Source organism: Alligator mississippiensis, chromosome 1 (genome assembly GCF_030867095.1).
Source record: "Alligator mississippiensis isolate rAllMis1 chromosome 1, rAllMis1, whole genome shotgun sequence".
In the NCBI taxonomy this organism is placed as follows: Eukaryota; Metazoa; Chordata; order Crocodylia; family Alligatoridae; genus Alligator; species Alligator mississippiensis.
The window spans coordinates 286912362-286925034 of NC_081824.1; the positions used below are offsets into that span (position 1 = coordinate 286912362).

General features: G+C 43.4%; 2 protein-coding genes across 7 annotated transcripts in view; one reads left to right on the top strand and one right to left on the bottom strand.

Annotated features, from left to right (window-relative positions):
- Positions 1 to 741: 741 nt before the first annotated feature.
- ATP5PF (ATP synthase peripheral stalk subunit F6) lies at positions 742 to 8009 on the bottom strand. Of its 4 annotated transcripts, none has more exons than XM_014599165.3 (4): positions 7912 to 7988; positions 7026 to 7202; positions 4382 to 4506; positions 742 to 1161 (listed from the first exon to the last, which is right to left on the bottom strand). In XM_014599165.3, the coding sequence occupies exons 2-4, from the start codon at positions 7193 to 7195 to the stop codon at positions 1133 to 1135; spliced, it is 324 nt and encodes a 107-aa protein (XP_014454651.1). In that variant the 5' UTR covers positions 7196 to 7202; positions 7912 to 7988; the 3' UTR covers positions 742 to 1132. The 4 variants fall into 4 exon arrangements, with proteins under 4 accessions (XP_014454651.1, XP_006264191.1, XP_014454649.1 ...); XM_006264129.4 differs by having other exon boundaries at positions 1033 to 1161; positions 7901 to 8009; XM_014599163.3 differs by lacking the exon at positions 7912 to 7988 and adding an exon at positions 7771 to 7875 and having other exon boundaries at positions 1033 to 1161.
- Positions 8010 to 8117: 108 nt separating this feature from the next.
- The window catches only part of GABPA (GA binding protein transcription factor subunit alpha), a 41826-nt gene continuing 37270 nt past the window's right edge, over positions 8118 to 12673 (top strand). The window contains exons 1-2 of one of the 3 annotated variants that reach the window (XM_059720658.1): positions 8118 to 8288; positions 10824 to 10924. In XM_059720658.1, coding sequence (XP_059576641.1) covers positions 10848 to 10924 — 77 coding nt within the window. In that variant the 5' untranslated portion in view covers positions 8118 to 8288; positions 10824 to 10847. Of the gene's footprint in view, positions 8295 to 10823; positions 10925 to 12673 lie in introns of all 3 variants that reach the window. The other 2 variants (XM_059720657.1, XM_059720656.1) reach the window with 2 other exon arrangements.

The following is a 12673-nucleotide window of genomic DNA, read 5'->3' on the forward strand; positions in this document are numbered from 1 at the left end:
GCTGTTGCCTATTAAAGCTCATGCCTCTGTGAACCAGTTACTGGTAACCAAAGCCGCTCTATTCTAACTAGACTAACCTAGTTAACTACCTTCTCTAAGAATTCTCAAGGGCACTGGAAAACAAGTTACTTGTATACAACATTCTCATCTGCCAAGAGGATTAGCATTAAATTTTAATAGTTGATCCATGTATAAGGCCCGTTTGCTCACATCTCTCATCTACATCTTTAAGAGGCTTATAAAGGTTTGGCAAGATTCTGAGGAAGAATTTGTTAAAGCTGTAGAGGAAGTACAGTCTAGGAATAAGAAATTTTCAGTAGACCTAGAGATCTTCCAAGCCCCAGCTGTGGGAGGGAGGAGAGAAGGGGTGGTGGTGGTGAAAGAGACCTACACTCTGACCCAAACCAAGGCTTATAACAGTTCAGTAATTAGATTCTACAGCAATCTAGTAAGAGGCCAACAGTAGTCAGTCAGTTCCTCCTCCCCCACACTCCATAGTGTTTCTGAGCAGATACAAGTAGCTTAAGCTTGATATGATAATGGGCTTTTCTAAAACAGTAAGGGCTAGAAAGTTTAGATTCAAATTCCAAAGATGGCAGCCTGCAGAAGAGGCCAATGTACCAATTTGTCTAAATCAGTTCAACTCGCATGTGCAGTTACATAGAAGCTTCCATTTAAGCTCACAGAAGTCTTCAGACCTTCACTACTGCAATAATATAATATGGAACAGCCACATGGATGTAGGAGTGCTTTACTTACATGTTTTATTGTACTTCTCTGACGTTTATCACAGGTAGTTGATCCATACGTAAAGGCATATACTGACAGCTTTAAAAGACAAAGCTATTTTTTGTATCCCTCTTTGTACGTTTAAGAATTAATGTAATCTTAAACAAGAGATGAGACTTCCAAGCACATTTTAGCATTTTTGATTTCTAAGGGAGAGTTTTACTGAATATGGCTATTTGCAAGATTAGAAACATGTTATGTTGAGTTTAGAATCTATACCACAGTTCTTAAAGTACAAGCATGTGAAAGTGAACCACAACATTTATTATGTTACAACTGCCAGCCTATCCAACAACAGTTCCATGAGAAAACACTGCTGCTTGGAAAACCCAGGGTTCCAAGATCACTTCTGAGCTGCTTCCAAGTTGGGTTCTAAGAGGAGAAAAGAAAGTCACATTATTTTCAGGTTATTCAAACTTCAAATACTATTCAGAGCCACACATCCCTATTCTAACAAATTAAAGTTATTAGGACACGTTTACAAAAATGTTATCAGCAGGTAACTACATATAACAGCTATTTGTAATCAAGGATTGAAAGAAACAGTGGTGCAGAGGGACATTTAGCAAACAAGTAATTGTAGCGTGTGCAGCATTTTCCCAAGTTAGTCATTACATGCATCAGGAAGGAGACATTTAACTGTAATTACTGTAAAGATCCTTGGTCAGAATGCCGTTGAGAAAAACATTAGATGAGAACATATACCAGTCTTTCTAGCCCAAGTTACCTTAAAAAACAAACTGCCATGTGTATACAGATACAGAAAGGCTAATTTTAAACTCTAATCTACTTTAAAGGAGTGAAGTATATTACTTCAATGGTTAAATCCATTAAACCATTATGGTATATGGTTAAATCCTCAAAGAGTTTTGAATCTCTTTGAGTCTCTTAAAGAAAATGAAAGAATTAGGGGGGGGGGGGGGAAGGAATCTGAACACACCTGACCTTTCCCAACACCACAGCTATATGCCTCATTTTTCTGCAGAATTTTCACTTCTGTTTGTATTCAAAGAGTTCTTGGTAGACAAACCGCTGCAGTCAAAATAACTTTCCTGATAGCTTCCGTATTTACACAAATAGAAGACAGCCCTTGATTTTAAGAGGACCCCGAGCACAAAGAAGGAAGGAGCAAATTTGAAAACAATAACCTTGAAATTAAAAATGGCTGTAACCATTTCCACATAGTACTCATACACTTACATCATTTCTGGATAAATTATGTTACCTTTTTGGAAACCGCTGCAAGTTTTAGAGCAGGTGTTCCATAAACACACTTTTGAACAGCACTTTGGCACCTACTTATATGCAGTACAAGCTATGCGTGATATTAATCTAAAGCTAAAGGTTTGCAATTTACCACAGTTCATTGGGCTGGACCCCACCAAAGTCAACAGCATTTCAAGACATGGTGACCCCATACACACACGTATTGAGCAGTGCTGAGTTAACTCCAGAAACCCCTGCACGAAGGATCTAGATACTAACTATCCCCCACCACTCATGATTGGAACTGGGTGTTTGTCACAAGTCCTGGGATGCTCCAAAAATATATATGCAATAAGGCAGAGGACAGTCTAGTCTGGCTTCACCTCATGGTGAAGAGAGGGGCCACACTAATCGTATGTGTCCGGCATCATGTTGTGTAATGTCCACAGAAAGACCAATCCTGACAGTTGGACAAGATAGATATATTCAGTTTGGTCTGTACCAAGAAAAATAGTAGCAGGTAAGAGTTATTTTCCTTCATAGATCCAACATGTAACATCCGAAAATGGCAACTCACAGCACTGAAACCTCATGTACCTAAGAAGTTGCTAGTTGTAGTCTTTATCAGATTTTCACTTAGTTTTTTAGATCTACCCCAAGCAATATTAGCTGAAAAGCAGCTAAAAAACAGCTTTCAGGCAAAGGGGACCCCAACCTGAAGTATAAATCGTCATAGCAGCCACACAGAGTGGAAAATGACAGACAGCTAGCATGTCAGATGGAAGACAATTTCACCACACACCATGTTTTAAAATAGCTTTGAGATAAGCTGCAGATGCAGTGTTCCTGACAGGGTTCAAACTGAGTCTTTAGCCTTAGAAATGGATTCGTGAACAGATATGTGCCCAACTAGATGGATCCCAAGGCTGTTTAATAATAGTTCTGTGCAAACAAAAGCTACATGCCACTTTCCACATTAAGAATGTGTGCTGGTCACTAGCAAAATAACTTCATTTATACACCAGACTAAGGCTTAGTTTTTGTCTTGGAAATGATAGATTAGGCAAGTATGGCTTCAAGCACTCACGGATGTTAGAGGCAAACAAAATCTATCAGCATATGGTCGTGAAACCTGAATATAAACAAACCCACGGTAAACTGGAAAACTTCATTTCATGTCCAAGAATTCAAAGCCACAGATGTTCAGATGTGTGCTGACTCTGACCCCACTCAAACAAGGATCTTAATCCTAGAGGGCATTTGGCTCTCAACTAAACCATAAGATTTCAGAAAACACTGGATTCTATTCACTAATTTAATTCTGTCATTATGGGATTTGGTCAAAACCACTGTTTTCCTGGTAAAAAAGGAGAAATCAGTATTACTGTATAGAGTAGACAAACAGCAGTTTTCAGAAAATGTAAGCTGGAGAAGAAGAGGTAGCTTGGTACTTCTGGATTTTGGAGAGTTCCTCAAAATGTTGGTCTCTTTAGAATCCAAGCCAATCAATTTAAAGACATAGAAGCATGTCTTCATTCACACCCACCTGTCATAATAAATAAATCTCCTTACCTGTAAAACAGGCAAACTACGCTTTTGAAATATGAAAAATGAAAAAGAAAGAAATAAAAACAATTCTCTCTCTCCTTTATCTTTTTACAATTAGTAATACCTTGACTAAGGCTTTAATTTCGGTAAGGTGACTGTTTCCTAGCCTGTGCTGCTGAAGTTTATTACAGAGAGGTTCTGCAAATTAAGCTGCAGCTTCATCTTCTCTTCATTAAACAGTAAAAGCAAAGAAAAGGTTGCAAGACTATGCTTTTACTTCACAGGGGAGGAAAGTGTCTTGTCAATTTACTCATGTGAATTACAAGTCTCTTATCTGCTGACACCAAGGGGGAAAAAAATAGGGACTGGCTGAAATGATTATTTAGAGAATTCTTGTGCCAACTGTTCCAGGTGTGAGTGAAATTAATATTGTGAAAAGCATAAGTGGAAGCTGAACAGAAAGTCTTAACTTCGCAAATAAAGTACTAAAAAGAAAAATAAGCTTCTTCATGCTGCCTTACCAGTTCTCTTAATCTATGCATGGGGTAACATCAACTCAAAACAAGTGTCCTTTAAACTCAATTGTCACTCTAGTCATTAACTTTTTTGGCTGAGTTTTGACACAACTACCATTTGTTACAATTCTGTGCAAAAGACTACTAGAAATGAGACTCAAGCTAATAAACAAGACTAAGCATTTACTTTTGCAATCAGTCAAGTACACATTTGATTCACAGTAGACCTCAACAAGGAAATAAAAAAGGTCTCCATCCCACTACTGAGTTTCTCACCTGCATGCTTATGAAAGTAGAATTTGTACATAAAACTGTAGACTCACCCTCAAATTTAAAATCTGGAAATTTGGTTAGGTCTCCCCCACCATACAACCGCTGAAGTTTCATTATTTCTTCATTCATATCTTTCTGGTATTCAGGGCTCACATCAACCGGACCCCCTGCTTTCCTAGAATTACAACATTTCTGATCAAAATCTTTATTCTAAACATTTCACATTAAAATCTTCCCTTTTAACAGATTATTCTATGCAAATAGGAGACTGCCACACCCAACTAGAGAAAGTAGTTCAAATGTTTTAAAAAAAACAAGAAATGTTGCCTTCTGGTGTGCTCTACATTAAGCTTAGAGCTGAATGAAAGAATCATGCAATGAGAGTATTAGACAATGTTCTGCTTCTATAGACTGGACTGCAATTTCTGGACTGCTGAAGCTCTCACTTCCCAAGTAGCTGTGAACAGAGAGGCTTGGCAATTAGTACTCTGAATAATCCCAAATCCTTCGAGACTTGAGAGTTTAAAACAAGATGCTACTATTCTTGAAGTGGTAATCTGCTGAAAGAAGGCTCCAGTTCTCTAGCAGAAACAAAAATGTTAACTGGAATAAGGTGAAGAAAAGCCTAACACACAAGTAACTTCCATAAGTAAGAACACATTTCCTAGAATATAACAACCCCGTAGGCTACTTAGGTTTACTACCACCCACATGCAGCTTCATGAACATTACATTACAAAAGTGCACTTTGAAATTAACTAGTCTGCCAGTTTGAAAATCCCATGTTTCAGTTACATCTCAAAAATAAGATCAATCCAGTGAAGGCACTTGAGATTTATATTTTTGTTTGGTACTTCTGAAAGTGAAAAAGCTGTTTTAAATATTTAAGCATCAAACAAAGTTATAAATCCTAATTGTTCAGCATGAAGAAGATAAACGTTATTTGAAATTTTTACCAAAAATGTGTTTTAAATTTGTCTATAAGGTCTGGTCAGCAAATAAAATACTTTAGGCACCTGTAGCTGTCCCAGTTATCAATTCATGCACAACTTAGCAAGCTTATGAGCCCTATGGATGGAACAATCCTACGCACTGGTACAAGATGGGAGCTGACTGGCTGGGCAGCAGCTCTGCAGAAGAGCACCTGGAAGTTACAGCTGACAAACTGAATGAGCCAGCAGTGTCCCCTTGTTGCCAAGAAGGCTAATGGCATCCTAGGCTGCATTAGTAGGTGTGTTGCCAGCAGGTCCAGGATAGCGATTATTCCCCTTTATTCAGCACTGGTGAGGCCACATTTGGAGTACTGTGTTCAGTTTTAGGTCCCCCACTACAGAAAGGATGTGGACAAATCGGAGAGAATCCAGCAGAGGGCAACAAAAATGATGAGGGGGCTGGGGCACATGACTTATGAGGAAAGACTGAGAGAATTGTGCTTATTTAGTTTAGAGAAGAGAAGACTGAGAGGGGATTTAATTGCAGCCTTCAACTATATGAAGTGGGGTTCAAAAAAGGATGAAGCTGAACTGTTCTTGGTGGTGGCAGATGGCAGAAGGAGAAACAATCTCAAGTTACAGCAAGGGAAGTTTAGGTTAGATATCAGGAAGAATTTTCTCACTAGGAAGATAGTAAAACACTGGAACAGGTTAGCCAGAGAGGTGTGGTAGAAGTTCCATCCTTGGAGGTTTTTAAGACCCAACTAGACAAAGCTTTGACTGGGATGATCTAGTTGGGGATGGTCCCGTTTTGGGCAGGGTGTTGGATTAGATGACCTCCTGATGTCCCTTCCCACTCTGATTTTCTGATTCTATTTTCAAATAGGGCTCCATAAAGCAGTAAGAGATGTCAAATAAATCCAGAAATATGCAGGCTGTTAAGAACCAAATTAGGGCACTTAATTTCTCTAAATTCTACTAAACTATTGTAGGGGAAACACTAATCCTGAAATGGAAACTGCAACTGAATGTATTTATTATCATTCCTTTACGCATCATTCAAGTTGCTTGGCAAAAGCTTTGTTTAAAAAAGATATCACTTGGGCTTCAAGAATGGAAGACCCACTTACTTTCCACAGTGATACTAACAATAAAGTTATCAGAAAAGCAAAAATTCAATCTTTACAAAATCTTGTTTTTATTCCACATCAGGGTGGAAATAAGGGTGTTTTGCAAACAAATGTGAAACAGAGTCTAACAGGCTAAGAAGAATCTTCGGTCTCCTCAACAGTTGGGCACTACCCTGGGTCTCTTCCATCTCAGATTAAGTGCTCAGTCAGGTTATACTCAGCCTCTCCTTACAACACAAGAAGCATCCATTAATTTTTGTATTGCAGAACAGCTCCAAACAGGAAAGAGATGAAGAGACCCACACAGAAAGACACAGTCAGTCTCAAAAGTGAGGGCACTAACTAGCGAAAGTTAGGTCCAAAACCAAGTCCTTGCTCTAAAAAGATGATTGCCCTCAAGGTTGGATGAAATTTTGAATTTCTAGAACTGATCACACAAAGTCAATTATTTTCCACCCAAACAGGCATTTCAAAACTCCCACCCATTCTAGCTAACGAGTGCTGTACTCCTAATCATGCCCATTAATGAGAGCAATCTCCATTTTGACATTTTGTTACATCCTTCTCTTTACCATTCCCTTTTCCTCATCAAGAGGGTTTTATTTGTGGCCAAATCACTGCCATTTACTTACTGGCTCTTTGAACTGTATTCTCTAATCTTGTCCACAAAGAGCTTCTGGACCGGATCCAGCTCCTTTGCCTTGTTAAATGCAATGGCAGAAAGCCCAATGTTCCTTCGCAAGTGCAAGGCATTGGCAAGACGGAAGAGGGAAGAAAGCCTGAAGATCTGCTGGAGAACCATGATGACCCTGAAAAATGAGAACATAACAAGGAGGCTCTTTCACAAACTCTTTCCTTTTTCTACTTCACAAATGGGAAAAGAACAGGGGAAGAGTCTCAGCCCCACTGTACACACAACAAGCGCCTCTTATGCTTTTTGCTGGAAGTTTGCTGTGCTCCTCACACAAGGCCCTGTGCACAAATGAGGCCAGACCAAGCTCCTGTGAGCCAGGGGAGGAAGATGGAGAGCCGAATTCCCCGAACTAAACAGCAAAACGCAGCCTAGCTTCCAAAGGCACGGTGACACCAGGGCTCAGTGCTCCTCAGCAGCTGGCCGGGCCAGACACTCCCAGGCAAGGTGACCTCCCCCGCGGCCAGGAGCCCTCCCAACCCCTACCTCTCGGCCCCTTCAACGCCGCGAACGAACCGCTCACTTTTAACAGTCGTAACCGCCTTAACGGTCGTAAACCCCTTCTCCCCAAGGGGCAACCACCCCCGTTCGCCCCAGGACTACTTAGAAGGAGAGGCCCCGAGAGGGTGCAGCCTCCAGTACAGCGGGGCCACGCGCGAACTTCAGCGCTCCCAGCCCCAAGTCACCTTGGGAGAGTGTCAACCAGCGCCGGCCCCGCCCCCCGCGCGGCACGCCGGGTAGCGCCCGGACGCAAGGCACGAGGGGAATTCTCTGCTACACCATGGTACCCCTCCCCCACTCCCCGGCGCGGCTGACCCAGAGCCTACGGCCACCGGCGAAAGACAAGCCCGGGACTGCCGCTACCACTGCCGCCCGCACAGCCCCACACACGACCACCGGAAGTGCGAGAGTGACTTCCGGGTCCCAGGGCAGGGCCGGGAAGTGCAGTGAGGGGCGAAGCCCCGCCCCCACCGGCCGCGGATTGGCGGGTGGGCGCGCGCGGGGCATGCCGGGACTTGTAGTCCTCGCACCTGCGCGTCGGGGGGGCGCCTGTGGCCGCGCTCCCTCCCTCCCTCCCTGCCCGGGCCGTCGCGCAGGCCTCGCCGCCCAGGCCCGAGTGCTCCGGCCCCTTGGGCGCGGCCCCCGCGAGGCGACGGGAGGCCCCTGCGCGGGGCAGAGGCGCGGGCCCCGCCGTCCTGCGGCGGTGAGTGTGAGTGCGGGCTCGGGGCGGCGGGGGGGGCCGGGCCCGCGCGGCGCCTCGTGTTTTGTTTCCGTTTGTCCCGGCACCGCGCGGCTCATTTCCGTTCCGAGTTCAAACGGCGGGGCCGGGGCGCTTGGGGCCTGCGCCGCTGTCACCGCCGCCGCGCTCCGCCCGCCGCGCCGCCCCATGGCCGTCGCCCCCCGCCCGCTGCCTGCTCCCGGGCCTGGGCACAGCTGCGTCCCGCCCGAGGGAGGGCAGCAGGCGGCGGCGGCGGCGGCCGCGCCTCAGGGCGCGAAACGCTGGTGGTGCCCGCGGTGCTGCCGCGCTCAGCGGGTGTGGGGCAGCTGGCCCGCCCGAGCCGGGGCTGAGCGAAGCAGCCACACGCACAGAGGGCCCGAAAGGAGGGAAGTGGAAGGAAGCGGAAGGCGCTTGGGGCCGCGCCTGTCTGCGGAGCTGTCAGCTAGAGGCGGCGGCTGGACCCGGCCCTCAGTGCTTCTTGTTTGTAGCCGTAGAGAAGCGGGCGTAGAAGGGGCCTCCTGTTCTTCTGAGGCAGGAATAGCCCTGGTCAAAGCAACCCTGCACACAATCTTCTGTGTACCCCTGGGGCAGGGGGCAGCCTTGAGCCACAGGGGGATAAGAGCATAGATAATGAGGGCTGGAAAGGACCTCAGGAGGTGGTCCAGTGCAGCCCCCTGCTCCAAGCAGGACCATCCCCAACTAGATCATTCCAGCCAAGGCTTTGTCTAACCAAAAACCACCAAAGAGTCCATTATCTCTGAGTAACCCATTCCAGTGCTTCACCACTTCCCTAGTGAGAAAGTTTTTCCTAATATCCAACCTAAACTTCCCTTGCTGCAACTGGAAACTGTTGCTCCTTATCCTGTCATTTCCTTCCGCTGAGACACTACTGCTTTGCTCCATGCTCACAGCCCTAGAAACATTAGGGGTATTTTCCAGATGCTTATGCTGTCCTAACATCTGTGTTCCCAATGCGCCTCCAGCGCCTAGCATCCCCTTTGCCTTGGAGGCTGTGTAAACGCACACAAAGTGTCCCGTTTTTTCTGTGGGAAGCCGAGAAGAGCTTCCACCCTGATTCTGGGAGCCTCTCTTTAAAATGCAGTTAGTAATACAGACAGACTCTACCCATTCACAGTAATGCATCTGTTACCACAACGTAAGGTATACGACACTCAGCACCTGGTTGTTGATCACTTACTACCTGCCCTTTGCCATGTCTGTTTTGCTTTGAGGAAGTAGGGCTAAGCCTGAAAGCTAACTAATGAGCTGCTGCTGGTTGGAAGGCTGGGCCCCTGCTGAAGAACAGTCTGCTAAACAGCCTCCTTTTTCAGGGCCCTGCTGAAATGTATTGGATATTTCTGTTATCTACAACTGTGGAATAGCTTGTGGTGACAGTCTCGTGGAAGCTAAGTCAGTGTTGGGCGTTTACAGGTCAAACAGAATCTTAACATGGAGCCAAAAGACTGTGGCATGTCCGTGATGAGCACAGGTCTAATGTATTCACCAGAAGAAATGCTGTTTTCTAGGCTTCCTCTTGAATTCTGCAGGTTCTGCGTGGACCTAAAATGAAAGATACCTTTGTATCAACCTTTGAACAACCTTTGTTGTTTCAGAGTGCTTTATAGATATGGTACACATTTGCAGTGTTTCTGAGAACAAATGAAGCTGTGGAAATGATCTTGATGTACTTCAGTTTTGGAAGCCCATAATTCACTGTTTTTTGAGTTGCTGTTACTCAAATGCATTCCACCCTTGAAGAATAATTTCAAATAGACTTGAGTGGTGTCTTCTGGGCCTTGAAAGATGTACTTGAGAGGGAGTGGGAGAGAGAAGGATGAGAAGATGCCTGTTAGGTGGCGGTACAAAAATAATTTTAGTGTACATGTTGATCATTGAAATTAGGGAGCAGTAAGAACTACATATGAAAAATCCCGTAGCCATTAGGTGTTTCATGGATGAATGGTAAACGAATTCCTTTATAAGAAACCACAATATTAAAGCGGGATAATAGTGGAAATGTAGTCAATGCAATTTATGTATTGATGTAAAGCTTAAAAGTGTATAGTTAACACTTTTTTCACATTCCTCTGAAAAGCAGCCCATGGCAAATATTAGACAAAAAAATCCTAAAGTGTTTAAAAACAACAACCTAGAATATAAATGTTACCAGCCCATGATGGGTGAACATGATTGCTTCATACGGCATCCAACAAGGATGGAAACATTCAAATAAATACAATAAAAGTTGCCTCAGGTTGTGTAGTGTGTGCATATGCATCTATTTACATTCCTGAATTTACCAAAACCATCCACCAACTTATTAATAAACAAGTATTAGTAGATACTTTATAGTTTCCACATTTCCCTCCCACTGTTCTGATTGTGTGAGTTGGATTTGCAATAGAAACGTTTTTTAAGTTACATACTTTATCGCAAAAGATCATGTTTGTTGGGAAACTAATGTTCAATTATTAATTGTTTATATTTCATGAAATTTCTTCTACAATTTTTCTATTTCAGGTCTGTATTTGAAGCGTTTTAGCCATGACTAAGAGAGATACAGAGGAGCTGATAGAAATAGAAATTGATGGAACCGAGAAACAGGAATGCACAGAAGAAAGGTATGTATTTTAAATTAGTGCTCACTCTGAGTCATAAGGCTTCAAGTAGCTGCTGCTATTTGAAATCAGTTTGTCTTGTTGCCGTTTTCAGTGGGGAGATGCAGTGCTTCAGACCTGGGCAAAGGAAGGTTAGACAGCTGTCACTTGAACTTGTTTGTTATCCAATGCAGATAGGAAACCAAAAAATAGCAGATGTAATAGTGTTAGCATGACCTGGAGTATCCTGTTTTTGGTATGTGTTACTGCAACTTCTAATCCCTCTTGCCACATTGCAGAAATGTCTTATCCATTAGCACGTTCACTTCAGCTTGCTTAACCTTTTCCCCTAACACCTTTTGCCTTGAGGTAAAACCTTCCTCACTGTGCAACAGGAAATACATTTTGTTCAATTATAATTGTTTCTCTTGTTTCTCTGCCATTTTGTTCCTAGTTCTATGCGTTTCATCTCTCCCATACTTCACCTTGCTTTCACTTTCTTGATAACCCTGTTTGTGTTTTTTGCAAGCCCTTAAACTTCAGCATATCCCTTTGTACCCAACATGGAAGCATCCAAGTCCAGCCCTCCCTCACTTCTCCATCAGTGCCAGTCATGCCACCCAAAAACTTCTAAATAAAGCAGAAAGGCAAGATAACTGATCCATTATATTAACAGTAGAAACAGTATTGCTTGAAACACCAGTTTGACTGGCTTCAGCTCTAAATTAGTTCTCATTTTCCCGTTCAAATCTCTTTCTGTTTGATTGCCTCAGTCTTTACTTTCAAGCATAAGTAATCATGACTTACTTTTCAAGAGCTCACCTCAGATATTAGTCCCTTTTCCTTGGAGACAATCTTATTTCTGAGCAACATGGTAGCCCCCCCCTAAGTCTGAACTCCAAGTGTTTTATGTTTCTCACAAACTGAGTAAACGCTTGTATTTTTTAATGTTCCCTCTGCTTGTAAGCAGAGAAGCCAGCTCCATAAAACTATACAGGATGACCCTGTGTCACTGTAGCCAGCCCATTTGCGCTATTGATAAAATTGAGGTCAGTTTTTCAAGATTCTGGGAGGCCAATTGCTATATACTCTTTATATAGCAATTTTGGGCCTTTTCAAGTACACACATATTTTTATTTTTAATGTGAAAAGTTTCATCAATTACAAAATGTAGACACTGTAAAAGTGATTTTTTTATGCCTATTCCCTACCATAGGAGTTTAGGCTTCATTCATTGACTACTGTTCCTAGGCAGGTTACTAATTTATTCTGCTGTTTCTGTTTTTCCTTTTTATATATAAAAATGGGGTTGATAGTCACGTCTTCAGTTTTTGGAAGCTGTGGTGACAATCACAATACTTACAAGTCCTGGAATATTACTACCCCCGATTCCCATTAAGCCTTTATCAGGACTGATGTCTGCCTTGCAGGCAAGAATTGACTCCTTGAAGATTTAGAGGAGAAAATCAGTAAATGAAAGATGGGATGGGCAACAGCTCACCTGCTTTGCTAGATTTGTGTAGAGGCTGTCAGCATCATTCTTACCTTTTGGGTGAACTTTCAGCCTATTATCTCTCTAGCTTATTCATTGTTGCTGCTTTTACCTTTCTTCAGCTCACCCTCCCTTCCCTGCCACCATTTCACTGTCATACTCTGCTAAGGCCTTGTTCCTGCTTTATCTTGTTGCTGTCCCAAGTTTCCCCTGGAGGGAGGTTAGGACTTAACAAAGTTCTCCCAACTGCGGTGGGGTCTTCTGGTTCCAACATTCCAGCC